The sequence below is a fragment of the Pan troglodytes genome, chromosome X (genome assembly GCF_028858775.2).
Source record: "Pan troglodytes isolate AG18354 chromosome X, NHGRI_mPanTro3-v2.0_pri, whole genome shotgun sequence".
In the NCBI taxonomy this organism is placed as follows: Eukaryota; Metazoa; Chordata; class Mammalia; order Primates; family Hominidae; genus Pan; species Pan troglodytes.
Genome location: NC_072421.2, coordinates 49,179,139 through 49,206,776, shown reverse-complemented (window position 1 = coordinate 49,206,776; position 27,638 = coordinate 49,179,139). Strand labels below are relative to the sequence as shown.

The window sequence follows — 27,638 nt, the reverse complement described above, 5'->3', positions numbered from 1 at the left end:
AAGCGGACGAACGGCAGGATAAGGCGGGTCTAGTGACAGGAATGGGCCGATGAAGCTCTGTAGGGATGGTGGGTAGGCCGATCGGGCCGTGTCCCCGGCCTCCCGATCCGACGGAATTTGGAAATCCCGGGGCTATTCATACATTGAGCTTTTAGGAGCGGAGGAGAAAAGCCACCACCCTGACGATCCCGGCTCTCGCTCCACCTTCACTCAGGTGGCCCGGCAGCGGAAGTGACGAACGCGGAAGTGGTTTTTCTGTTGCCGAGGGGACGGGCCGGGCAGATGCCAACATGGCAGCGGTTGGGGCTGGTGGTTCCACCGCGGCGCCCGGGCCAGGGGCGGTTTCCGCGGGTGCATTGGAGCCGGGGACCGCCAGTGCGGGTGAGACAGTCTGCCCGAGCAGTCGCATGGGAGGCGGAGGTCGGGATCGCTGGGAGTCGGGAATGTTCCTCACTAAAGTGAGAGGGAGCATCCCGTGTGGACCGACGTGTGTGTGTGTGTGTGTGTGCACATTGTCAGTGTGTTGGGGGCGGGGAAGAGAACATTCTGAGAGTGATTGTGGGATCCTTCCGCATATGGAGAGTAGAGACCATTGTGAGTGTGGTGGGTAATTCTTTTTGGGAAGGCTAAGGCCACCGAAACCATTCTGAATATGTGGAGTCCTTCCGTGCGGAAGAGACCATTCTGCGGGTGTGGGAGTTCCTCACTGAAGAAGGGGGAGACTATTCTGAGGGTGGTGGTTCCTTCCTTATAAAGGGACAGAGACTATTGTGAGTTAGGGTGGGGCGAGTCCTTTATGTGACTAGAGAGGGTCCATTTTGAGGATGGGGGTGTCTTTCATTATGTGCGGAGGAGACCGTTCTGGGGGCTCCCTTCCTAATGGAGGTAGAGTTCATTGTACATTCGGGTGGCAGGGCTCATCGTTATATGGTGGAGAAAGAACGTTCTGAGAGTGCCGGGTCCTTCCTTATAGCAGAGAGAGCTCATTGTGAGTGTGGGTAGAGCAAGGAAAAAATCATTAGCTAGAGGGTCGGTGTGCGGTGGTGGGAGGGCAGACCATGTGGAGTGCAGGGAAATATTTCCTCATCTGGTTGAGGGAGCCAGACCTTTCTTGGTGGGATAACCATTCCTGATACAGGATTCAGTCCCTGGGAGCATGTGGGAATCATTTCTTGTATTTAGTAGACTATTCTGGTTCGAGAGGAACCAGTTGTCACAGGAGTGAGGGGTTGGAGTGTCACCCAGAGTGAGATTACCTCATTCTGGGTATGAGGAGGATCATTCCATATGGGATGTAGGCCATTCTCAGTGTGAGGGAATCGAATCATTTCTTAGATGGGAGAAAGACCGTTCTTAGGGGGTGAACATACCTCATACAGTGGCCTCATTCCCTGCATTGATGTGTTATTCTTTACATGAGACAGTCCCTCATTAAACAGGAGCATCATTTCATATAAATTCTCAGTTTGCTAATCCATAAATGGGAATCCTCGCAGTTCTTTTGGAGATGACAGTGATATGAGTCTATTGAGGTAATCCATAGAAATCCCTTAACCCAGTGATAGGCATACAGTAAACACTCAATAAACGTGGAGAATGTAGTTGTCGGTATTCTTTCTGGGGAAGAGTTGCTTCTCACTTGGGAGGAAGCCGAGGCGCGTGGCCAGGGTTTGCCTCAGCCATTACCTGACACCTCGGTAAGGATTCCAGGTATGGACTGGGACAGGGTGGGGCCCATTTCTCCCTTCTGGCTCTTCCTGCTCATGGCTGAGGCAGTAAGCCGGTAGGAGTCAGACCCTTATTGGGTGAGGGCAGGCAGGCTGAGGGAGCAAGTAGCCATGGCTAGGAGGGTCCTGGGTGAGAAAGAAAGGGGGTGGGTGGTGGTGTGGCTATGCCCCAGCGGCTTCTGACCCCGTCCTTCCCCCTTGCCCCTTCCGTTCCCCACAGCTCACAGGCGCCTGAAGTACATATCCCTAGCTGTGCTGGTGGTCCAGAATGCCTCCCTCATCCTCAGCATCCGCTATGCCCGCACGTTGCCAGGGGACCGCTTCTTTGCCACCACTGCTGTGGTCATGGCGGAAGTGCTCAAAGGTCTCACCTGCCTGCTGCTGCTCTTCGCACAGAAGAGGGGTACGAACCAGGGACGGGGCTGCACTGGGGTCGGTGGGTGAGACTCCACATGTATGTGTGTGTGTTCACACAGATGGTTTGCTTCAGGAGTGTCTCCAAATCTCAACCTGCCTGGAGCACCACTCCAGCTATGCGTAGCGGCATCTTACACTTTTCTAGCCCTAACAGCCGGGTAGCCGGCCTGTGTGGGCTATAGGAGTGAGATTGCCTATGCTTATAAAGTAGCAGGGATCTCTCACATGTGATTTAGCTTCATATTATGGAGAATTCCGAATACATGCAAAATCAGAGAGAATAATCAAATAGTAAAATATCCATGTACCCATCCCCCAGAGTCAGCAATTAGCAACTCATGGCCGCTTTAAACAACATCAGTGATTGTTCACTCACTGCCAATCTATATGTCTACCTACGTCCTTATCTTATTATTTTTAAGTAAATCCCACACGAAGTAATATTGTATGGAAGTAAATTCCCCTGAATTATCTTGAATAAATGTAGCTGGGATTACAGGCACGTGCCACCACGCCCAGCTAATTTTTTTGTATTTTTAGTAGAGAAGGGGTTTCACCATGTTAGCCAGGATGGTCTCGAACTCCTGACCTCGTGATCCGCCCACCTCAGCCTCCCAAAGTGCTGGGATTACAGGCGTGAGCCAGCAGGCTGGCCTTGTTTGGTATCTTCTAAATCTGTTAATCTCTAGGGGTTTTTTGGTCTTTGCAATTGATTTGTTGGAGAAAACAGGTCATTTGTCTTGTAGACTTTGGGTAGTCTGGATTTTGCTGACTGCCTCCCTGAGGCAAATATTCTCAAAAATTTAACAAGTATTCTGTCTTCTACATCTCTTGTAAATTGGAAGTTGGGTTTATCTGCTAATTTCAACATCTCCCTGAAGGCCTTCTACTTTGAAGTGTTGCCCAATTGTTTCTCTAAAAAGGTCTTGCATAAGTAAAGGGATGGAGATGAATTATGCACCTTTGCCCTTTGTTTACATTGAAGAGAACATTCTCACCCACCTGTTAACTCCAGGTTAACAAGAGACCTGCTCTTACCTTTGTTAACTCTGTGAACAGTGTAGGTGTGAACACTGCCTCAGGCCGTGGGGGTAGATGGGTTAGCAATGCAGAGGAGCAGCTTGTCCTCATTGCTGATGGAAGATGGAAATAACAGATATTCACAGACTTAATCACAGGCCTTCATCTCTTAGCCACAATTTCAGCACCCCTCCCTCCCCCGCCCGGAATTTTTTTCCCCTGAATTCGAGTTTGGAGACCAGGAGTGCACAGGGTTTGGTGAATGAACATCAGTAGGAGTTCCTGGGACAACCTTGTTCAGTGTTTGAAGAAGTTTTGCCTGTGGAGTGACACCCAGCTGTGACTTAAAAGATGAACTGCTGGCTGGGCGTGGTTGCTCACGTCTGTAATCCCAGCACTTTGGGAGGCCGAGAGGCAGGTGGATCACAAGGTCAGGAGTTAGAGACCAGCCTGGCCAACATGGTGAAACCCCGTCTCGACTAAAAATACAAAAATTATCCAGGCGCGGTGGCAGGTGCCTGTAATCCCAGCTACTAGGGAGGCTGAGGCAGGAGAATTGCTTGAACCCGGGAGGCAGAGGTTGCAGTGAGCCAAGATCACGCCACTGCACTCCAGCCTGGGCAACAGAGCAAGACTCCTCACCCACCCACCCCGCCCCACCAAAAAAAAAGATGAACTGCCAAAAAGTGGGGCGAGCTTTGCAAAGGCCTTGTTACATAGGAAATGGTTCTCATGTTTTTTGTTTGTTTTGAAATGGAGTTTTGCCCTTGTTGCCTAAGCTGGAGTGCAATGGCACGATCTTGGCTCACTGCAACCTCCGCCTCCCGGGTTCAAAAGATTCTCCTGCCTCAGCCTCCTGAGTAGCTGGGATTATAGGCGCCTGCCACCACACCCGGCTAATTTTTGTATTTTTAGTAGAGACGGGGTTTCACCACGTTGGCCAGCCTGGTCTCGAACTCCTGACCTCAGGTGATCCACCCACCTTAACCTCCCAAAGTGTTGGGATTACAGGCGTGAGCCACTGCGCCCAGCCCGATTATCATGTTTTCACTGGATCAGGTCCCAAGCGGACTTCTGCTTAATGGTCAAGCCTGCATTCATCCATGTGGCAGAGGCAACTCTGTGTCTAGGGCTGACAGAAAGATGCAACAAGGGGGAGATGGCCCCTGCCCTCAGACGGCACATGGGTCAGTGAGGAGCTAGGATAAGTCTAAAAGTCTAGACTATGCCTGGTGTGGTGGCTTACACCTGTAATCCCAGAACTTTGGGAGGCCGAGGTAGGCGGATCACGAGGTCAGGAGATCAAGACCATCGTGGCTAACACGGTGAAGCCCCATCTCTACTAAAGATACAAAAAATTAGCTGGGAGTGGTGGCACGCGCCTGTAGTCCAAGCTACTTGGGAGGCTGAGGCAGGAGAATGGCTTGAACCTGGGAGGTGGAGCTTGCAGTGAGCCGAGATCGCGCCACTGTGCCAAAAAAAAAAAAGTCTAGACTAAACTCTTCTGTGTGGGAGACAGCCCTCCACCCCAGCTCCTAGGGCTTCTATTTCATAAGCTCCAAGTTAATGATGGTTATTTCTTTCTTTTTTTTTTTTTTTTTTTGAGATGGAGTCTCACTCTGTTGCCCAGGCTGGAGTGCAATGGCATGGTCTCAGCTCACTGCAACCTCCGCCTCCCAGGTTCAAGCAATTCTCCTGCCTCAGCCTCCCAAGTAGCTGGGATTACAGTCGCTTGCCACCACACCTGGCTAATTTTTGTATTTTTAGTAGAGATGGGGTTTCAGGGTTGTTGGCCCAGCTGGTCTTGAACTCCTGACCTCATGAGCCACCTGCCTTGGCCTCCCAAAGTGCTGGGATTACAGGCGTGAGCCACGGCACCTGGCCTAATGCTGGTTATTTCATTGTACACAAATATATTGAGTATTGAGTGCTTTCCCTGAATGGGGCTCTCTGCCAGGGAGGTAGGCTCTAACATGAGTGACATGCTCTGTGATTAGCAGACACGGATGGCTGATTCTTTTGCTGCCATTAAACTGAGTCTCAGAAAAGCTTGCTGGAAACATGGTTGTACTCTAGGGAAAACCAAGATCACATACTTCATTCCAGCCTCCAGGGATTGGACAGCAGGGTGGATGGGGGAGTCACAGGAGCAAGGCCTGTTCCCAGCCTTCAGGGGTTCCCCATGTATGGCTGTCAGTGCTAAGAAGGGCTCTCCTCCTCCCACCTAGGTAACGTGAAGCACCTGGTTCTCTTCCTCCATGAGGCTGTCCTGGTGCAGTATGTGGACACACTCAAGCTCGCAGTGCCCTCTCTCATCTACACCTTGCAGAATAACCTCCAGTATGTTGCCATCTCTAACCTACCAGCTGCCACTTTCCAGGTGAGCCCCAAGCCCAGCATGGCCCCAGAGGAACTAACTGGGTTGGGGACTGGAGTATGGGAATAGCGTGGTGGGGGGGTGTTGCAGAGGACAGGGGCTATGTCACCTTCAGAATGTCCTTGGAACTCCTTCAACCTCCCTTTTCTCGTCTGTGAAAATTGGGGGTGGAAATAGTAATGCCTGTTCACTGAGATGCTAGGATACTTAAAAGAAATAATACCTGTGAAGAGCCCTTGATTGGCGACAGATAAGCTTTAGGCTATTTGTGGGCAGCTTTGTGAAATGGTTAAAGAGCCTGGATTCTGGGGCCAGGCTGTCTAGGTTCAAATCTCAGCTCTGCTACCTTCCAGCTGTGTGATTTTGGGGCACGTCACCTAACCTCTCTGTGCCTTAGTTTTCTCACCTTTAAATTGGGGCTTACAGTGGTGCTCACTTCAGAATGGTGTTGTGAGAATTAAATGAATGAATTCATGTGCAGTGCCTAGAACCACACTGATATATTGTAAGCACTATGTAAGTATTTGCTGACATTGTTGTGGCTATTGATTCATTTGTATCAAGTCCCTCATCACAAAGATACTTCCATACCTCAGCTATCTTTTATAGATGATGCCAGGGCTCAGACAGGGCAAGTGCTTTGTCCCCAGTCACACAGCCAGGAAATGGGATTGGGATGTGGACTTCTTGGCACAGCCATCCTTTTGTGCACTTGCTGGGAGAGACCTCAGAACTGTTTTGCTGCAGCTCAGCCAATGGCCAGTGGCTGGCTCCTTTTGCTGTTTTTGCTGTCATACCCCCCACCCTGTCCCTCCATTGTGCCTGGGGGCCCACAGTGGGTGCTGCCCCCCATGTGCACCTGTTGGGGGCCAGGGTCAGCCCTCAGTGCCTTCCACGTGCCACTCGCAGGTGACATACCAGCTGAAGATCCTGACCACAGCGCTGTTCTCCGTGCTCATGCTGAATCGCAGCCTTTCCCGGCTGCAGTGGGCCTCCCTGCTGCTCCTCTTCACTGGCGTCGCCATTGTCCAGGCACAGCAAGCCGGTGGGGGAGGCCCACGGCCACTGGATCAGAACCCTGGGGCAGGCCTGGCAGCCGTCGTGGCCTCCTGTCTCTCCTCCGGCTTCGCAGGTGTCTACTTTGAGAAGATCCTCAAAGGCAGCTCAGGCTCCGTGTGGCTGCGCAACCTGCAACTGGGCCTCTTCGGCACAGCACTGGGCCTGGTGGGGCTCTGGTGGGCTGAGGGTACCGCCGTGGCCACCCGTGGTTTCTTTTTTGGGTACACACCTGCTGTCTGGGGCGTGGTGCTCAACCAGGCCTTCGGCGGGCTACTGGTGGCTGTGGTTGTCAAGTACGCTGACAATATCCTCAAGGGCTTTGCCACCTCCCTGTCCATTGTGCTGTCCACTGTTGCCTCCATTCGCCTCTTTGGCTTCCACGTGGACCCATTATTTGCCCTTGGCGCTGGACTCGTCATTGGTGCTGTCTACCTCTACAGCCTTCCCCGAGGTGCAGCCAAAGCCATAGCCTCTGCCTCTGCCTCCGCCTCCGGGCCCTGCGTTCACCAGCAGCCTCCCGGGCAGCCACCGCCACCGCAGCTGTCTTCCCACCGTGGAGACCTCATCACGGAGCCCTTTCTGCCAAAGTCAGTGCTGGTGAAGTGAGGGCTGGCAGCAATGGGGGGACACAAGGGAGGGGGACTGGGGTGGAGGGTGTTGGGCATCTGCAGGACCCAAGTCGCCACCCTCCGGGGCCTGGCTCCTCTGGGTTTTGGTCTTTTCTCCCAGGTCACTGAGACTTCTGGAGGGGTGTGGGACTAGAGCTGGGTGTCACGTGAACCCTTCCTGGTAGGGTGACCCCCTTCCCCTGGAGGGGGTTTTAGAGCTGCCGCCTCTGCTCCCTCTAACCTCTTTGGAGGCAGGGTTGGGGGTATTGTCATTCAAGGCCTTTTTTTTGTCTGCTCCCTCCCCGACCCTGTGCCCTCTTCTGGAGGTTTCTCGTCTGGGAGAGTCCCTCCCAGCAGTCCCTCCACCTCCATAAGGACACACTGGACAAAACTCCCGCAGCTCTTCAGGAATGACCGATGCCTACCTGTGGGGTTCAGTTGCCCATAGTTTGAGGCCTTCTCTCCTCCCTTACCACCGCTCTGGATCATGTTACCAGTTCCGTCTTTTGTGTGGCCTTGGGCCAGCTTCCTTGACACCTTGAAGATGGGCTTCTTGTGAGTCCCCAGGGAGAAAGGGACAAGAGCTAAGATTTTTGCATCAGCCCTTCTGGCAGAAGGTGTGGTAGGGGCCATTTGTTTTTTTTAGTGGACTTGGGATTTGTGGTGTAATCATATCATTAATGATCCAGGGTGTGGGAAAAATGGAGGTCCTTGAAGTGGCTGAATCTCATTGTATTTAAGACACTGTCAGTTGCCAGATGTAGGCTTATTTTTGGAGATGTCTAGGAGAGGAAAAAGCTACCAATCATACTCTTGATATCCGTCTGGCTGTGTGAGGCACCCCTACCTCATGGGGGTGTCTTGGGATTGATGAACTGTGGAACCTGCCTCCTGCGCTCCCCAAAGCTTATTAACCCCTTAACTGTATCGGGGCGGGGTGTGTGTGTGCATGGAAGATGCCTGGGCTGTCTTTGCTATATGTAAATAGAGCCATTGGATCTTTATTTTTGATTAATTTGTTCTGATTTTTTGGTTTGTTTTTTAAGGAACTGTAATGAACAAATGTCAGGATATCCAATGCCAAATAAAGATGTTGTATTTATTTAGTCCACGTGTAGCTTTCTGACCAGGTGGGCACCATTACTAACCCCAGGACTACCAGCCTCACCACCGCCGCCCTCACTTGCTCAGGAAACCCGCCTGCCAGCCTAGCCCAGCTTTGTGTTTTTCTTTCCTCCCCATTCCCACCACAGGTTGCTCACCAAGGTGAAGGGTTCCTAGCCGCTGGGATTGAAGACATTGGCCTGGCCTCGTTCTCTCTTCTTGCCCTGGCCCAGCTGGGACCAAACTCTGATCAGTATTAGGGGTAGGGTGAGGTAGACACTGGACTCCCTGTCCCCACCACCCCTGCCCCACACAGGGCCAACATGACTAAGCTCTCTCATGACCCACCTCAGCTCAGCCCCCCAGCCCCTGCCAGCTCCACACTATCTCTTAGCTGAGTTTTTGCAAATAAAATGTGTTGTGTATCTTGCCGACTTGGGTTGGGCAGCCTCAAAGGAAGCACTCAGGTATGGTGGGCAGGATCACCAGAAAGCTTTTATTTTAACCCAGGGCCAGGGAGGCCGAAGCTTCAATCCTGCTGCTTGGTTCGGGAGGCCTCTGCATTGGCCCGGAGCACAGCCCCTGGGGATGGATACGGCCGCTGCTGGAAGAGGGGCCCAGCTGCTGTGGTGTCAGCGCCAGTCTTGGCCTCATTCCGCTTGGGGAGTCCTGTTGACCACGTGCCCCTGCCGGTGAAAGAGTCAGGGGATGGGGATGGGTGATGTGGCGGACACAGCCCACCTGGTCCCAATGAGGAATGGAGGAAGGAGGCCGGAGGATGGTGTCCACGTACTGAGTCAAGAGGGGTTGTCACTTACCGGGGGGCGTCTGAGTATGAGCTAGGGTCCATGGGGTCTAACTCTTCATCCTTTCGGCTTACTGCTGTGGAAGTGGCAGGGCAAAGTCTTCAATAGAGGCACCAGGAGCCCCTGATCACTGAGCCCCACCCCACAAGAAGAAATGAAGCCCCTGGCTGCCATGTACCACAGCACCCTCCTCTAGCCCCAGGTCCAGGCATCTTTTTGAGGGAAGGCATCCTCATGCAGTGCACCCTGCACCTTGTTGGTCTCACCGAGCCCCATTCTGCCCAGCTTACCCTTCTTGCTCTTGGGGTAGGGAGCCAGCTCCTCCCGGCGATGGTGGCGCCGTTCTTTGCCCTCTTCCCGGTCTGCCTTGTCATACCCGCGGTCCCGATCCCGTTCCCTGTCTCGCTCTCTCTCTCTGTCTACCTTGTCATAGCCACGCTCTCGATCCCTGTCAGACTTGTCGTGGCCCCGGTCTGACTTGTCGTGGCCCCTGTCTAGTTTCTCATGGCTGCGGTCCGACTTGTCATGGCCCCTGTCCGACTTGTCATGGCTCCGGTCCAACTTTTCTTCAGCATCTGGGGACACAAGTCTTGAAGTGATCTCTTGCCACCCCAGGACCCAGCAGCCTTTGCCTTCAACAACCTCCCTTGCCTGAGGCTGGGCCCGCCTGGTCTCACCTGCCCCTCTGATCCACTATCATTCTACTTGGCCTCTCCGTGAGAACTGCTAAGATCACTCAAGGCACGCTTGTACCTGCCAACTCACCTGCATTACTGCTTCTGAGCTTCTTGGCCGATTTGGTAACCACGGAGTTGGGGTCATGTGGGGAGAGCCAGGATACAAGGTCTGTGTCTGCATTCCAGTAGTAAGGGAGCCCGCTGTGGGGCCGCAGGAAAGAAGTGTCAGCACAGATGTCCTTGCCTTGGATCCTCAACTCTTGTCTCCCCAGTCTCTGCCTATACCTGCCCCATGTCAGGACCCCACAGGCAGGATCCCCAGAATCTCTTCTCCTGAAGAGAAAACACTGTCAGCTGGGCGTGGTGGCTCATGCCTGTAATCCCAGCACTTTGGGAGGCCAAGGCAGGCGGATCACCTGAGGTCAGGAGTTCGGGACCAGCCTGACCAATATGATGAAACCCCATCTCTACAAAAAATACAAAAATTAGCTGGGTGTGGTGGTGTGCACCTGTAATCCCAGCTACTTGGGAGGCTGAGACAGGAGAATCGCTTGAACCCACGAGGCGGAGGTTGCCATAAGCCGAGATCACACCATTGCACTCCAGCCTGGGCTACAAGAGTGAAACTCCGTTTCAAAAAAGAGAGAAAAGACAGTCTTCCAACCCCAGAGGAGCCAGGCCCCAGCGGGTAGCAACTTGAGTCCTGCAGATACCTAATGCCAACACCCTCCACCCGAGGCTCCCTCCCTTGTGTCCCCCTAAACCTCACAACCAAGGTCAGCACAGGAAGGGTGAAGCCAGAAGTTAGCTCCCCCTCACCCAGGCTCACCAGGAAGGGTCGAACACCTTGTACCAGCTTGGTGGTAGGCCCTCCAACCTGGTGGCCTCGTAGTCCACAGGATCATCGTCATAGTCCTCGGCAATGATCTCTTCCTCTGGTTCTGGTAGAACAAGGTGGGGACGAGGAGAGCAGATAAGGACCAGGGGACCTCATCCTACATGTAGAGCCTAGAGACACGCACTCACATTCACACAAGCCACACGTAAAAGACACGTGTGTGTGTGTGCCAGGAAGAATATGAAGTATCTTTCACATTCCAAATCCAACTCTCTATATTAGGAGGTTTACAAAAAAAGGTTACCTAAATCTGTGTCTGGGTTCAGATGATGAGTTCTACTGTTAGCCAAAGCTATCTGGTTTCAGAGTTGATAGGGATTCATCAAAAAATTTACTCATCTTGGCCAGGCGTGATGGCTCATGCCTGTAATCCCAGCACTTTAGGAGGCCAAGGTGGGTGGATCACGAGGTCAGGAGTTCAAGACCAGCCTGGCCAAGATGGTGAAAACCCGTCTGTGAGACTAGCCTGGTCAACATAGTGAGACCCCTGTCTCTACAAAAAAAAAAAAAAAAAAAAATTAGCTGGGCACAGTGGCACACGTCTGTAGTCCCAACTACTCAGGAGGCTGAGGCAGGAGGCTCATTTGAGCCCAGAACTTTGAGCTTGCAGTGAGCTATTATCGTGCCACTGCACTCCAGCCTGGGCAACAGAGTGAGACCCTGTCTCTAAACAAATAATAAATAATATATATACCATAGGTACAGGTCACTCAATAGGCTTAAAAGAAAATCCAGCCTGGCCAACATGGTGAAACCCCATCTCTACTAAAAAATACAAAAATTAGCCAGGCACAGTGGAGCACGCCTGTGGTCCTAGCTACTCGGGAGGCTGAGGCAGGAGAATCGCTTGAACCCGGGAGGCAGAGGTTGCAGTGGGCCAAGACTGCACCACTGCACTCCAGCCTAGGTGACAGAGCGAGACTGTCTCAAAAAAAAAAAAAAAAAAAAAAAAAGGTAAATCAATGATCATTGCCAGTTTTATTTTTTTGAGACGGAGTCTTTCTCTGTTGCCCAGGCTGGAGTGCAGTGGCGTGATCTCGGCTCACTGCAAGCTCCGCCTTCCGGGTTCACACCATTCTCCTGCCTCAGCCTCCCGAGTAGCTGGGACTACAGGCACCTGGCACCACTCCCGGCTAAGTTTTTTGTATTTTTATTAGAGATGGGGTTTCACCCTGTTAGCCAGGATGGTCTCGATCTCCTGACTTCGTGATCCGTCCACCTCCGCCTCCCAAAGCGCTGAGATTACAGGCATGAGCCACCCTGCCCGGCCTGGGATCATTGACAATTTTATTAACCACAAGGTCTATACCTTGCACACAGTAGGCTTGTAATAGATGTCAGTTATCAATAAGGAGAAGATATATTTTCCAGTGCCTGGCACACTATAGCCCCAAATAGATGCCAGTTTTTAGTATTACTGATAATAAGGTGTGATTTGCAGCCAGAGCACAGTAGGCCTAAATGATAGATCCTCACTGCAACTACGCTTGGCACACAGGAGACAGCAGTAGAGGTTAGCAGTACTTCCTATTAGATACTATGTCATCACCCCCATAGAGTAATCCATGGATTTAACCTGGCATACAGTAGGCCCCAAATAGGCATTAGGTGGTCAGTATTATTTTGTTGTTTTTTTTGGATTTTTTTCAGACAGGGTCTCCATGTGTCGGCCAGGCTGGAGTGCAGTGGCACAATCTCGGCTCACTGCACCCTTGACATCCTAGGCTCAAGAGATCCTCTCACCTCAGCCTCCCAAGTAGCTGGGACTACAGGCATGCACCACAACACACGACTAATTTTTGTATTTTTTGTAAAGACAAGGTTTCGCCATGTTGCTCAGGCTAATCTCTTAATCCCTAAGCTCAAGCAATCTACCCGCCTCAGCCTCCTAAAGTGCTGGGAATGCCGGCTTAAGCCGCCACGCCCAGCCAGTCAGTATTGTTAAGAACGAAATATCTGCCGGGCACAGTGGCTTATGCCTGTAATCCCAACCCTTTGGAAAGCCAAGGGTGGGGGGTGGATCACCTGAGGTCAGGAGTTAGAGGCCAGCCTAGCCAACACGGTGAAACCCGTCTCTACTAAAAATGCAAAAATCAGCCGGGTGTGGTATCACATGCCTGTAATCCCAGCTACTTGGGAGGCTGAGACAGGAAAATCGCTTGAGCCCGGGAGGCGGAGGTTGCAGTGAGACGAGATCACGCCACAGCACTCCAGCCTGGGCGACAGAGCGAGACTCTGTCTCAAAAAAAAAAAAAAAAAAAAAAAAAAATTGCCAGGTGTGGTGGGGCGGGGCGTGCCTGTAGTCCCAACTACTCGGGAGGCTAAGGCAGGAGAATCGCTTGAACCTGGAAGGCGGAGGTTTTAGTGAGCCGAGATCGCGCCACTGCACTCCAGCCTGGGTGCACAATAAGACTGCCTCAAAAAAAAAAAAAAAAAAAACAAGAATGAAATATCTATTCCCCCAACCCCCTCCACTTGACACGCGGTAGGGATGGATGTCAGGAATCCACATTGTTAACAACGAAAAATGCCTGCCACCCCATTGCTTGGTGCACAGTTGGCCCATGCTAGGTATCAAGCGTCAGTATCAACAACAAAAGTGCCTGTCGAGGCTGGCACGTGTTAGGACCATCTGCTTTTAGCTGTCTCACCAGGCTCCAGATGTTTGAGGATGCCTCTCTTGGCCAAGCGGGTCTGCAGCGCAACGGGCAGCGGCATAGCTGATAGCAGACAGACCTAGGGACAGACGAACAAACTGACAAGCAGCTCAGATAAAGATTCCTATCTGGATCCCGTAACCAAGCGCCTCCCGTAAACATGTACTCATCTGACTCCGATCTACTCAAATGAACCAGTAGCTGGGTGGACAGAACATACGCACTAAAAGATGTAAGAGGTAGGTGGCAATATCATCGCAACTCCCACCAACCCTACTGTCCCCGAAACCAGGTGCTCCAGGGCCCTGTTCCTCTCCCAGGCCCAGGCTCCGCCCACAGCCTAAGAAGCCCGGCCCCTCCGCACTTCAGAAATGGGCTCATCCAGCGTCCCTATGACTGCCGGGTGGGAGAAACCAAAGCGCTGGGATGGGGGAGCAGAGGGCAGCACTTCCTCCAGCTCCAAAAGAGTGCACCCACCCCAACGTTACCAATACACTCGTGCAGGTAGTGGAAGGCTGTCACACCGGCCGTCTCTCTCGTGTCGCCGCTACGATACCTGGGCCCACACGACTCTCTTCCCAAAACACCGAATGAGACCTTTTCTTAATGAGGCCTTCACTCCCCGAGCCTGAAAGTAACTGGACTACGCTCAGGAGGCAATGAACAAATGGCAGAAACTCGATTGGCCAATGAGAGTGCGTCCTTGGCGTGACATGCGGTATAGCGACCCAATCGCTGCCCGGTAATAGGCGGAAAGCTCCGACGCCGGTGTGCGTCTACGCTGGGGGCGTGGCCTGACTGCGCGGCCAGACGCCAGCGCCATGGAGGAGTACGCTCGGGAGCCCTGGTACGGCAATGGGCACAGGCATCCGGAATGTTGCTGCGACGCCAAGGCCAGCCGTGGGGGTCGGGCGGGGGAGGCATCGGCCGCACAGAGCCATGTACCAGACTCGGGGGACTCTTAACGTATCTCCCGCTACCCCCACTCGGTTCCTGTCATTCGGGCTCCGTTATGAGGGGCCACAACCAGAGAAGGTGCGGCGAAGGCCGAACCACGCCATGTTTCTCCTGACTTCGTAATCTCCTAGTCCCTGTTAACGAAAAAAGACACGCTGGATGATCCATCCCGGCTAGGGGTGGTACGGTGTTGACCGGAAATCCCCAGAGTTGCCGCCAGTGGTTTTTCCCAGGTCGCCTTTGTCAGTGGGGGGCGGGGCACGGATGAGCCTGTTGAGAGCCGGCGGGGACGGTGGATGCTTCCCGCGGTCGCTCTTGGTTTTTCCCAGTTGTGCCGGATTGAAAAGGGGCGGGGCATGGTTGGACGGGCTCACCGTCGGAGAAGGGGTGCGACGCGGTCCTGCTTTGCTGACAGTCTGTCTTGGCTAGTTAACACGCCTATGTCCCTTATTGAAACGTCAACTCTGCGTGTGCCAATTCATTTAATCTTTGATCACAGTAAAACCGTTGGCTGATTCCTTGGTTGGTAGACAGGGCGAAGACTAATATTTCTCCCCCTTTGCCCCATTTCTCGCTTTAATGGGGGGGTGTGTGGAAAAAGCGTGACAGAACTAGCTCATTATTATCTGAAGTGTTTGTTCCTACTTAGGAACTTCCCATTCTGGTGACTTGGTTTCTCCCAGTTAGAAAAGAGTTCGTGTGACAGGACCTGGGGGAGGGCTCACATTAACCCCGTCCTTCCCTTCCTGCTTGCAGCCCATGGCGAATTGTGGATGATTGCGGTGGAGCCTTCACTATGGGTGTCATCGGTGGCGGAGTCTTCCAGGCCATCAAGGGTTTCCGCAATGCCCCTGTTGTGAGTCCAGGCCTTCCCTGGGTTGGTGTGGGGTTAGCTATCTTGCCTACAAGGGAGGCTGCTCTGAAAACTGCTTGGAGCTGCCAGTCACGTGCACTTATTCATTCTGGTGCCCACTCACCTACTATGTGCCGAGCCTGGCTCCTGTATCTGGGATTTTGTAGGGATTGCAAACATGGCCTCTGTCTTCCACCCTCCACCCCACCCAACTGGAGCTCCTCTGTGGAAATGCTGTGTCGTTCAAAGAGTCATCACCAAATTTTAAATGTATGTGCAAAGCCAGACAGTTTTTTTTTTTTTTGAGACAGTCTTGCTCTGTTGCCCAGGCTAGAGTGCAGTGGCATGCTCTTGGCTCACTGCAACCTCTGCCTCCTGGGTTCAGGCAATTCTCCTGTCTCAGCCTCCCAAGTAGCTGGGACTACAGGCATGTGCCACCAGACCTGACGAATTTTTGTAATTTTAGTAGAAATGGGGTTTCACTATGTTGGCCAGGCTGGCCTTGAACTCTGGACCTCAGGTGATCCACCTACCTCGGCCTCCCAAAGTGCTGGGATTACAGGCGTGTGCCACTGTGCCTGGCCATGTTTTTTTTTTTTTTTTTTTTTTTTTTTTGAGACAGCATCTTGCCCTGTTGCCCAGGCTGGCGTGCAGTGGCCTGATCATGGGTCACTACAGCCTCCGCCTCCCAGGCTCAAGTGATCCTCCCACCTCAGCCTCCCAAGTAGCTGGGACCACAGGACTGCGCCACCATGCCCGGCTAATTATTTATGTATTTATTTATTTATTTGTAGAGACGGGGTTTCAACGTGTTGCTTAGGCTGGTCTCTAATTCCTGAACTCAAGTGATCCACCCACCTCAGCCTCCCAAAGTGCTGGGATTACAGGTGTTAGCCACTGCGCATTTTACCTAGAGGCAGATTCTGGCTCAGAAACCCGGATAGAGGAAAATGACAGGAATTTAATTGGCAGACGGAAGACAGCCTTAAAGTTGAGAGAATTCTTTTAACATAATTCTTTTTCTCTGACCACCTCCCCTCCCAGAAGATCGCAAATGCCATGACTTTAAATGCCATCTATTAGCCAAGGTCTCTGCAATTTATATATGTAGCCCCATCCCTCCCCTAGACTCCTGGGACTCTCCTCCCTGGATCTTTGCCCAAGTTTGTCATCCTCAAGGTCTCAGCACAGATTCCCCCTCCTTCAAGAGGCCTTTCCTGACCCCTCAGCCCCAGTCATATTTCTTCATGGCATTTCCTCTACAGTGCAGATTGCTGTCTGAAGCTCCCTTGTTTATCTACCCTTGCTCAAGATCTGTGTCTCCCACCGTTAATGTGAGCTCTGAGAGGGCAGAGAGCAGACCTACCTTGTTCATGGCTGTATCCCTGCATATGGCATGGTGCTTGGCACATATAGTAGGTACTTGTTAATCATTCACTGAATGAATGAATGAACAAATGTATGAATGAATTAGCACTTCTCAACCTAGCTCTGAGAACACCCATGTTGGGGCGCTCTCCAGGCCACTAGTTCTTGGCCACTTCTCCACATCTCTACAGCTCATACCTCTAACAGGTCTCCCATCTTCTTCCCTCTCTTAAAAGTTGGAAACCTGTCTGCCAGTGGCTTCAGCCCTGCCCTAACGCCCTTCCTTCCTTTCCCCAGGGAATTCGGCACCGGTTGAGAGGTAGTGCCAATGCTGTGAGGATCCGAGCCCCCCAGATTGGAGGTGAGGGACTTGGGGAGATAGATATAGGAGATGTCTTGGCAAAGGTGGGAGTGGTTGATCCTTTGGGTCTAGGCTGCAAGTTAGGGGTTCAGATTCTAGCCCCTGCCAGAGACTTTCCAGGGGGGTGATGTTTCCCAACAATTGAATATGGAGGGGAAGAAAGTGGGTTCTGGAGTTTAAATCTAGGTCCTGACTATTCCCTGCCATGTGACCTTGGGCTAGTGGCTTAACCTCTCTGAACCTCACTTGTACCGTGGGGGTGGTGATAACAGTAACCACTTCATCGGTAGTTTTATAGTTTATGTAATTTACATACTACTAAGTGCTGGTTGCTATGCTAAACACTTTAATAACATTAACTAATTTAAAATTGCAGAAGTCAAATAACACAGCACCTCGAACAGGTCCTGGCACACAGTAAGCCCTCAGTAAACATTTTAACTATCATATTAACTGGGTTTCCTAACCTATTTCCTTCTCACTGAAACCCAAATCAGAATTCCAACTCTGTGTGGTGATTATGAAGCTCAAAGTTGCTCTGTTAAAAGCCATATGAAGATAAATCTGCTTGTAAACATTTGTCAACTCCCCATAAAGATGAAGGGAATGTTGATGGTGATTATAGACGGCTTGAAGTGGGAGCTACCACAGGATGGGGACAGATAGGAAATACTCTGTGTGGGTTTGCTATCTGCCTTTGTGTCTGGGTTTTTCTCCCTGTTCTTGGCCAAAGCATTCAGGCCTTGGAAGTCCCCTGAGATGTGAATTCTCAGGATTTCCCAGGAACTAATTAGGCCTCGGTTCCACTACAGGTAGCTTCGCAGTGTGGGGGGGCCTGTTCTCCACCATTGACTGTGGCCTGGTGCGGCTTCGGGGCAAGGAGGATCCCTGGAACTCTATCACCAGTGGAGCACTGACCGGGGCTGTGCTGGCTGCCCGCAGTGAGTGACCCCTGGCCCTGGCCCCAGCCCCTTCCACCCTGTTCTGCCTGCTCTCACCTCTGTTTCTCTGCCTCCAACTCCCCCAGGTGGCCCACTGGCCATGGTGGGCTCAGCGATGATGGGGGGCATCCTGTTGGCCCTCATTGAGGGCGTTGGCATCCTCCTCACTCGCTACACAGCCCAGCAGTTCCGAAATGGTGAGTAACTGGTGGTCAGGGGAGTGGGAAATGCTCCACCTGGCCTCTTCCACTCATCCTTACCCAAGTCTCCCTTTTCCAGCGCCCCCATTCCTGGAGGACCCCAGCCAGCTGCCCCCTAAGGATGGCACCCCGGCCCCAGGCTACCCCAGCTATCAGCAGTACCACTGAGGAAGCCACTGCCACCATGGGAGCTACTTCTCGGTTCCCTCCCCGATGATCTACCTCGAAGGGAGGGCTGGCTCCCAGTTAGCCCTGGGACCCTCCAGAGAGGGTTTCTACTCTGCTCCCTAGTCCCAGGGTGGGGATGGGGCACCCCAGCTGCCCTGACAGATGGGTCCCCTTTTTCTCTCTCAGGGCACCCCAGCCCCACACTCACATGTACGAAGTTCTCACCCCAGCTCCTTTGTGTGGCACCCTGATGAGTATTTAAAGCCCGTTTTGAAATGCCTATGTGTGGACTCCTTGAACTGCCTATGGGGCCCCTCCTTAGGATGAGGGGCAGAGCCTGCTTCAGGGACTTGGAAGCCCTAGGACTTGGAGGCCCACAGCAAGTGGGCTCTAGTAAATGTCTATGGGATGGATGAGCAGGAAGGGAGAATGAAGATGTGAATTAGGGACATGAATAAGGTTGTCTGGGGCCTGGTGATGGGTCCTAGCTGTCAGAGGAACAAGCTTGGGAAAGAAGTGAATGAACACCAGGATTGCTGGGGGTGGGGGTGGTTCTGGACGTTGCACCCCTGACCCCATCCCCACACACACACTCCAATACCCCTGACTCCTGGTCCACAAGCCCCCGTCACCGAGGCTGGGAAATGTGGCCTCACAGGAGTCCCTTCTTTCTGGACACTCAGCACGGCATTTGTGAAGGTGATTCCCCTCCCTCCATGTGGCCTCAGGGTGGATCTGGGATGGAAGAAGGGGGCCAGGAGACCTAGCTCCCTCAAAGAAGGTGCCCTGGATCAGCCTCCCCTTCTGTCACAGAGCTGCTTTTCTGCTCTCCTCTGCTCAGTGTGGTCAAGTGTTTTTATTTGTTGTTTTGAGACGGAGTCTTGCTCTGTCACCCAGGCTGGAGTGCAGTGGCGTGATCTCGGCTCACTGCAACCTCCACCTCCCGGGTTCAAGTGATCTCCTGCTTCAGCCTCCTGAGTAGTTGGGATTACAGGCGTCCACCACCACACCCAGCTAACTTTTTGTATTTTTAGTAGAGACGAGGTTTCACCATGTTAGCCAGGCTGGTTTCGAACTCCTGATCTCAAGTGATCCGCCCACCTCGGCCTCTCAAAGTGCTAGGATTACAGGCGTGAGCCACCACGCTCGGCCAATTTTTGTATTTTCAGTAGAGACGGGGTTTTACCATGTTGGCCAGGCTGGTCTCAAACTCCTGACCTCAGGTGATCTGCCCGCCTCGGCCTCCCAAAGTGCTGGGATTACAGGCGTGAGCCACCGCGCCCGGCCAGGTCAAGTGTTTTTAAAGGGTAACCACAAAATAATCAGAAATGAGTTTTCATTTTGGGATGGGGGAGCTAGGAGATTTTTCTGGGTGGACATACCCCCGTCCCCAAGCTGTGACTTCTGCGAAAACCTCTACCTGGGTGGGGCAAACATTGCCTACACTGGGGTGCAGAAGCCACGGGGAGGCTCAAAAGCTTCCTGAGGAGTTAAGGGTTTCCTCTGCACAAACTGCTCCAGTGGCGAATACCTCGAGAGACATGAAAAACGTCCCTTTCTTGCAAGCCAGTCCCTTACAAAACTGGTCCGTGGGAATGTAAAGAGTCCTCAGCGGTGACAGCTGTGACACCTGTTTGAGTGACTCAATGCCGGGCAGGGCGCAGCCACGCCACTGAGGGACCAGGTAGGGCAGCGCGGGGCCCGGGCTTCGGCCTCGAACCTGCATCTCCACAAGTACCGCGGCGGCAGCACCAGGCATGCATCTTTGAGATCGGAGCGCCAGTCAGACCCAGGGTGTTCCTTGTGTCCTGGGGCCAATACCTCCTTTAGTCCCGCCCCTTCTGGATCTTTGGGCCGGCCCTGCCCCCTGCAGGCCTTCACTTGCGTGGATCTAGCGCCGCCCCTGGAGAGTAGCTTCTGGAGGCCCTTCCCTTCCGAGAGTCCTGGAGGCTCCACGCTCCCTTGGTCTCCGGCCCTGCCCCTCGGACCCGCCCTGGTCGTTTCGCTCAACACCGTCCCCTGAGCCCGCGGCGGGCCCCACCTCCTTCCTACAACCACCCGGCTCCTCCGAGGCTGCGCCTCTCCACGCTCCCCGAGACCCGCAGGCTCCCGCCCTCGGCAGCCTCTGGACCCACCTCCTCCCACCGCCAGGCCCCGCCCCTCTCCCGCGCGCGGGTCCAGCTGCGCAGTCTCCAGGCTGCGGGCGGCCGGACCCACCCGCGGGGCCTAGGAGCGGTCCTTCTGCGCGCCCGCGGCCCGGGTGGCTTGACCGCTTGCGGCGACGTTCGGGGCCTCCTCCGGCCGCTGGCTGGGGCGGGGCTGGGGGGCCGGAGTCACCTGGAGTGGGGCGGGACCAGCACCACGTTTAGAAGCGAGGGAGCGGGCTGGGAAACCGAGGCTAGGGGCCTCGCGTGAGAGTTGCAGGGAGGCTGGGGACGGTGCCGGGGGGGGAGGAGGGACTCCGTGGAGGCCTCGCGTCAACGGCATCACCCAGGCTCACCAGGCCCGGAGCTGGGGCTGGGACGCCCTGGGTCGTCCGCGGCTCACGAGCTGGGGCGCGGCTGGGGCGAGCCCTGAGGCCCCGCCCTCTGACTGACCTAGGCCCGGGGCCGGCGGCCTCTGTTCCTATAAGAAGGAAATACGGGGTGAGACCCTCGGTTGTTTCAACGAGAAGAGACTACAGAGACCAAGGGAAGACGGGGGATGGAGAGATAAAGAGAGGGAGAGAAATAGAAACAGACATGCACGTAGGGAGGTAGAGACCGACAGAGAGGTGGAAAGAGATGGAGGCAGAGAGACACGCAAGAGATCAATGAAAAGAGACAGAGAGGAGGAGAGACGCTAAGAAATAGAAGAAGCTGCGTGAGGGTCAGAAACGCAGGCAGGTAGAGGGGAATACCACGTCAGATGCAGGCAAACACAGGAGACATAGTGAGGAGCGGGTGAGCTGTGAGCTGGCTTCAGGCCGGGCCTCCTCCGGCTGCCGCCCACCCACACCCTAGCTGCGGGGCCTCAGGGGACAGATGCCTTACCTGCATCCTCTTGGTGTCTCTCTCTGGCACTCTCCCAGTCTCGTCGGTCATTTAATCCCATCTGCTTCCAGCAAGGACTTCAGCGGCTCTGTCTCAGGTTCCTCCTCCTGTTTCTTCCTGCTTCCTCCCTGCCTAAGCCCTTAGTCTCTGCCTCTATCTGTCTTGATCTCTCAGCTCCGCATCCTCATTTTTTTGCTTTGGTCTCCCTGGCTGGTGCTTTCACAGTGTGACCCCGGTGGCCCTTGAGTTTGCCACCCACCTGTCTGCATGGGGAGAAGGGAAATAGTCTGTGGGCAAGAGGGGTTAAGGAGGTGGGTGGGATCAGAGAAGAGCAAGGGGGTCCAGCCCTGACAGGTGTGGGATCACTTTACTCACTTCCTCAGGGACAGACCCCGACAGATCAGGGAGAAAGAGACAGACATGGGGGAATCAAAGGGACAGAAAGAGAAGAATAGGGAGAAAGACATAGAAAGAGAAGCCAGAGTTTACGGAGAGATCAAAGGAGAGAGAGATGCAGAAAAATATACCAAGAGGCCGGGTGTGGTGGCTCATGCCTGTAATCCCAGCGCTTTGGGAGGCCGAGGTGGGTGGATCACCTGAGGTCAGGAGTTCGAGACCAGCCTGACCAACAAGGTGAAACCCCGTCTCTACTAAAAATACAAAAGTTAGCTGGGCATGGTGGCACATGCCTGTAGTCCCAGATACTCGGGAGGCTGAGACAGGAGAATTGCTTGAACCCGGGAGACAGAGGTTGCAGATAACCGCACTCCAGCCTGGGTGACTGAACGAGACCCTGTCTTAAAAAGAAAAAAAAAAGTGAGAAGGAGGGGCCAGGTGCAGTGGCTTATGCCTGTAATCCCAGAACTTGTGGAGGCCGAAGTGGGCAGGTCACTTGAGGTCAGGAGTTTGAGACCAGCCTGGCCAACATGGTGAAACCCCATCTCTACTAAAAATACAAAAATTAGCCAAGCACGGTGACGGGCGCCTGTAATCCCAGCTACTTGCACGGTTGAGGCAGGAGAATTGCTTGAACCCGGGAGGCGGAGGTTGTAGTGAGCCGAGATCGCGCCACTGCACTTCAGTCTGGGAGCCAGAGTGAGAATCCGTCCAAAAAAAAAAAAAAAAGTAAGAAGGAGAAAGACACATTGGCAAAGACACAAGGCAGAGATAACAGGGAAAAAAGAAAAACAGGAGCAGAGAGAGAATGAGATTGAGAAGGTAAGACGGATACAGAGGAGCAAGAGATGGAGTCAATGCAGAGGCAGGAGGAGCAAAAGGGAGACGGAAGAGAGGTGCACGCACTTCACCTTGAGTCGGGCTGCTGGTCTCAGTGTTCCTATTTCCGCTGCTCTCTTAGTGGCAGTTGGAGAACAGGGCTTGACAGGCAGGGCAGCTCTGACACCCCTGACCCCAACTTAGGGGCAGACCTTTAGAGATTGATGCTCTGACGTTAAAAAATGCGAACCATCCCGGTGGGCCCATTTAGGACCACGTCTGAGGTGACACAAAACTGCCTTTTGTTGTCCTCATTTGCACTTGAGGAAACTGAAACACAAAAAGGCGAAGCAACTTCCCATGACTACACTGCCTCAGAGGGGCAAGGCTGGGACTAAAATCCACGGCCGGGCGCAGTGGCTCGCACCTGTAATCCCAGCACTTTGGGAGGCCAAGACGGGAGGATCGCTTGAGGCCAGGAGTTCAAAATCCTTATTTACAGCACTTAGAGTTTCAGAGATGTCATTTACAACATAGACAACATATTCTCAATTATAACTACAGGTGTCATTTGAAGGTTTTATGAGCCTTCTTTGCTAAAGTAATAATTTCAAGGACAAACATTCCTCTTTTTGCTTTTATTATTTTATTTATTTAAGACAGGTTTTCTCTCTGTTCCCTGGGCTGGAGTGCAGTGGCACAATCTCGGCTCACTGCAACCTCTGCCTCCTGGGTTCAAGCGATTCTCGTGCCTCAGCCTCACGAGTAGCTGAGATTACAGGCACATCCCACCATGCCCAGCTAATTTTTGTATTTTTGGTAGAGATGGGGTTTCACCATGTTGGCCAGGCTGATCTCGAACTCATGACCTCAAGTGATCCGCCCGCCTTGGTCTCCCAAAGTGCTGGGATTACAAGTGTGAGCCACTACACCCGGCCTATTATTATTATTATTATTATTATTATTATTTTCGAGACAGAGTCTTGCTCTGTCACCCAGGCTGGAGTACAGTGGCGTGATCTCAGCTCACTGCAAACTCCACCTCCTGGGTTCAAGCAATTCTCCTGCATCAGCCTCCCAGGTAGCTGGGCTTACAGGCGCACACCACCATGCCCAGCTAATTTTTGTATTTTTTTTTTTTTTAGTAGAGATGGGGTTTCACCATGTTGGCCAGGCTGGTCTAAAACTCCTGACCTCAGGTGATCCACCTGCCTCGGCCTCCCAAAGTGATGGGATTGCAGATGTGAGCCACTGTGCCTGGCCCCAGCCTATTATTTTTAATAGACACATAATAATTGTAAATATTTATGGGGTACAGTGTGACTTTTTCGTTTTGAGGCAGGATCTCACTTTGTCGCCTGGGCTGGAGTGCAGTGGCACCATCATAGCTCACTGCACCCTCAACCTCCTGGGTTCAAGCGATCCTCCTGCCTCAGCCTCCCAAGTAGGTGGTACTACAGGCATGCACCACCATGCCTGGATAATTTTTTATTTATTTTATTTTATTTTATGTTATTTTATTTTATTTGAGATGGAGTCTTGCTCTGTCACCCAGGCTGGAGTGCAGTGGCGCAATCTCAGCTCACTGCAAGCTCCGCCTCCCGGGTTCACGCCTTTCTCCTGCCTCAGCCTCCCGAGTAGCTGGGACTACAGGCGCCCGGCACCACGCCCAGCTAATTTTTTTGTATTTTTATTAGAGACGGGGTTTCACTGTGTTACCCAGGATGGTCTCAATCTCCTGACCTCGTGATCCGCCCGCCTCGGCCTCCCAAAGTGCTGGGATTACAGGCGTGAGCCACCACGCCCGGCCTTTATTTTTTATTGAAGACAAGATCTCACCATGTTTCACGGGCTGCTCTTGAACTCCTGGGCTCAAGTGATCCTCCCAAAGTGCTGGGATTACAGGCAAGAGCAGCCTCGCCTGGCCTATAGCTGTACTTTTGTATTTGTTAACCAACCTTTTGCTCTCCCCACTGTGGACAGACTTGACTTAATGGAGATGGCGTTGGTAACGATCCTGGGCATTTCAGAGGGTTCTGTAGTTGTACAGGGACTCAAGACAGACATTCTTGTCAAAGTTTCTCAATTCAACACTTCACCAAATCAGATGGTGTAAACTAACTTTATGATGGAGATTGGACTCTCTCCCCCCACAGCCAAAAGGAAACTTAGATTCCTTTAGTTAATTATAAAGACAATCATTATTAAGGCTAGTGTCTGGATCTGGAATTTAATTAGGTGAACATTAAAAAGAAAATACATTTAGGCCTATGGAGCTAACTTTTTATTGCAAAATACAAAGGATAGTCAATTTTCTTTAAATTTCAGTGAAATAATGAGCATGTTATGTTTTCCATCTACAAAATCAAAGGATTCCTTTAGGATCTGTCCCCCACTTAGCCCCCTTTCAGTTCAAACAGGCTTTCCTTCTTTCGTTCTTTTTGAGACAAGGTCTCATTCTGTCACCCAGGCTGAAGTGTAGTGGTGCCATCTCAGCTCACTGCAGCCTCAACCTCCTGGGCTCAAGTGATTCTCCTGCCTCAGCCTCCCGAGTAACTGGGACCACAGGCGTGAGCCACCACATCCAGCTAATTTTTACACTTTTTTGTAGAGATGGGGTTTTGCCATGTTGCCCAGGCTGGTCTTGAACTCTGGGGCTCGAATGATCTGCCTGCCTTGGCCTCCCAAAGTGCTGGGGTTACAGGCATGAGCCACTGTGCCCGGCCAACACAGGCATCTTCTGAGATGTGCCAGATACTATGTGGTCCTTGGATGTTGACTCATGTATGATGCTCCTGCTTTATCCCTCAAACTGACTATGGGGTACTTCCAGATCTAATTCTCGGTTAGATCTGTATCCCCTAGAGGCATAGGAAATATTTGCTTGCTCTTCCCAGCCATAACGGGAGTGCAGTGGTTTTGTGGGGCCCATCTGCCTAGACCGACATACAGATATGTCTACCCAAAAAGACATAGTCAGCTTCAAACACATATGGTTGACAAAGGATGAATAGCCAAAATACAAGGGGACTTCAAAAAGTGTGGAAAAATGAAATGACAATTGCCTTTGTTTGATGAGAGGAGTAGGCAGGAGCATTGTTGTGGTGGAGAAAGACTTTCTGGTGAAGCTTTCCCAGGTGTTTTTCTGCTAAAGCTTTGGTTTTCTCAAAACACTCAGAATACATAACTTTTTTTTTTTTTTTTTTTTGAGACAGAGTCTCGCTCTGTCGCCCAGGCTCAAGTGCAGTGGCTTGATCTCGGCTCACTGTAACCTCTACCTCCCGGGTTCACGCCATTCTCCTGCCTCAGGCTCCCAAGTAGCTGGGACTACAGGCACCCGCCACCACGCCTGGCTAATTTTTTGTATTTTTGGTAGAGATGGGGTTTCACCATGTTAGCCAGGATGGTCTCGATCTCCTGACCTCGTGATCCGCTCGCCTTGGCCTCCCAAAGTGCTGGGATTACAGGCGTGAGCCACCGCGCCCAGCCCTTTTTTTTTGGAGACGGAGTCTTGCTCTGTTGCCCAGGCTGGAGTGCAATGGCGTGATCTCTGCTCACTGCAAGCTCCACCTCCCGAGTTCATGCCATTCTCTTGCCTCAGCCTCCTGAGTAGCTGGGACTACAGGTGCCTGCCACCACGCCCGGCTAATTTTTTGTATTTTTAGTAGAGACAGGGTTTCACCATGTTAGCCAGGATGGTCTCGATCTCCTGACCTCGTGATCCGCTCGCCTTGGCCTCCCAAAATGCTGGGATTACAGGTGTGAGCCACTGCGCCCGGCCCTTTTTTTTTTTTTTTCAGATGGAGTGTTGCTTTTATTGCCCAGGCTGGAGTACAGTGGCACCATCTCGGCTCACTGTGACCTCCACCTCCTGGGTTCAAGTAATTCTCGTGCCTCAGCCTCCCGAGTAGCTGGGATTAGAGGCACCCACCACCATGCCCAGCTAATTTTTGTATTTTTAGTAGAGACGAGGTTTCTCCATGTTGGCCAGGCTGGTCTCCAATGCCTGACCTCAAGTGATCCGTCCATCGGCCTTGGCCTCCCAAAGTGCTGGGATTACAGGTGTGAGCCACCACGCCCAGCCATAATACATAATTGATTAATCCCCTGGCCAGGCACGGTGGCTCACGCCTGTAATCCCAACACTTTGGGAGGCCAAGGCGGGCGAATCACGAGGTCAAGAAATCCAGACCATCCTGGCCAACATGGCGAAAACCCGTCTCTACTAAAAATACAAAAATTAGACGGGCGTGGCTGGGCGGGGTGGCTCACGCCTGTAATCCCAGCACTTTGGGAGGCTGAGGCGGGCGGATCAGGTCAGGAGATCGAGACCATCCTGGCTAACACGGTGAAACCATGTCTCTACTAAAAATACAAAAAATTAGACGGGCATGGTGGCAGGCGCCTGTAGTCCCAGCCGCTCGGGAGGCTGAGGCAGGAGAATGGCGTAAACCCGGGAGGCGGAGCTTGCAGTGAGCGGAGATCGCGCCATTGCGCTCCAGCCTGGGCGACAGAGCGAGACTCCGTCTCAAAAAAAAAAAAAAAAAAAAAAAAAAAATTAGACGGGCATGGTGCCGGGTGCCTGTAGTCCCAGCTACTCAGGAGGCTAAGGCAGGAGAATGGCTTGAACCCGGGAGGCGGAGGTTGCAGTGAGCCGACATCACGCCATTGCACTCCAGCCGGGGCGACAGAGTGAGACTCCATCTCAAAAAAAAAAAAAAAAAAAAAAAAAAAAAAAAAAAAAAATCCCCTACCTGCTCCTTTTCTCTTGCAACCTGTGGATGACCACACCCTCCCTCTTTCCCCGCCAGCCCGCTTTTCCCATTTAAATATTGAAGCCCTCAAAATCATCTTTGGAGAAAGGCACAGGCACAGATGTGTGTCCAGGGCATTGTCCTTAACCTTGGCAAAGTAAACTTTTTTTTTTTTTTTTTTTTTTGTGAGATAGAGTCTCTCTCTGTCACCCAGGCTGGAGTGCAGTGGTGAGATCTTGGCTCACTGCAACCTCTGCCTCCCGGGTTCAGGCGATCCTCATGCCTTAGCCTTTCAAGTAGCTGGGATTACAGGCATGTGCCACCACACCTGGCTAGTTTTTTCGTTGTTGTTAGTAGACATGCAGTTTCACTATATTGGCCAGGCTGGTCTCGAACTCCTGTCCTCAAGTGATCCGCCTGGCTCGGCCTCCCAAAGTAC

The 27,638-nt window shown here is 52.6% G+C and overlaps 3 protein-coding genes across 13 annotated transcripts; 2 read left to right on the top strand and 1 right to left on the bottom strand.

Annotated features, from left to right (window-relative positions):
- The first annotated feature begins 37 nt into the window (after nt 1-37).
- Nucleotides 38-8,737, top strand: SLC35A2 (solute carrier family 35 member A2). 4 transcript variants are annotated; one of them, XM_063804477.1, is made up of 6 exons: nt 38-381; nt 1,948-2,130; nt 5,393-5,544; nt 6,451-7,187; nt 8,255-8,338; nt 8,462-8,737. In XM_063804477.1, exons 1-5 carry the CDS (start codon nt 291-293, stop codon nt 8,313-8,315), a joined length of 1,224 nt encoding a protein of 407 aa, XP_063660547.1. In that variant the 5' UTR covers nt 38-290; the 3' UTR covers nt 8,316-8,338; nt 8,462-8,737. The 4 variants fall into 4 exon arrangements, with proteins under 4 accessions (XP_063660547.1, XP_054532807.1, XP_054532810.1 ...); XM_054676832.2 differs by lacking the exon at nt 8,255-8,338; XM_054676835.2 differs by lacking the exons at nt 8,255-8,338; nt 8,462-8,737 and adding an exon at nt 1,627-1,710 and having other exon boundaries at nt 172-381; nt 6,451-7,336.
- A 45-nt stretch (nt 8,738-8,782) lies between these two features.
- Nucleotides 8,783-14,050, bottom strand: PQBP1 (polyglutamine binding protein 1). Of its 7 annotated transcripts, none has more exons than XM_009439043.3 (7): nt 13,828-14,050; nt 13,345-13,429; nt 10,625-10,736; nt 9,884-9,996; nt 9,409-9,693; nt 9,131-9,194; nt 8,783-8,998 (listed from the first exon to the last, which is right to left on the bottom strand). In XM_009439043.3, the coding sequence occupies exons 2-7, from the start codon at nt 13,409-13,411 to the stop codon at nt 8,842-8,844; spliced, it is 798 nt and encodes a 265-aa protein (XP_009437318.1). In that variant the 5' UTR covers nt 13,412-13,429; nt 13,828-14,050; the 3' UTR covers nt 8,783-8,841. The 7 variants fall into 7 exon arrangements, with proteins under 7 accessions (XP_009437318.1, XP_009437317.1, XP_009437320.1 ...); XM_009439042.4 differs by having other exon boundaries at nt 13,839-14,050; XM_009439045.5 differs by having other exon boundaries at nt 9,131-9,191; nt 13,839-14,050.
- A 55-nt stretch (nt 14,051-14,105) lies between these two features.
- Nucleotides 14,106-18,478, top strand: TIMM17B (translocase of inner mitochondrial membrane 17B). 2 transcript variants are annotated; one of them, XM_016943163.3, is made up of 7 exons: nt 14,106-14,197; nt 15,064-15,163; nt 16,426-16,575; nt 16,826-16,889; nt 17,702-17,830; nt 17,917-18,027; nt 18,110-18,478. In XM_016943163.3, the coding sequence occupies exons 1-7, from the start codon at nt 14,172-14,174 to the stop codon at nt 18,196-18,198; spliced, it is 669 nt and encodes a 222-aa protein (XP_016798652.1). In that variant the 5' UTR covers nt 14,106-14,171; the 3' UTR covers nt 18,199-18,478. The 2 variants fall into 2 exon arrangements, with proteins under 2 accessions (XP_016798652.1, XP_016798653.1); XM_016943164.3 differs by lacking the exon at nt 16,426-16,575.
- Nucleotides 18,479-27,638: the final 9,160 nt, after the last annotated feature.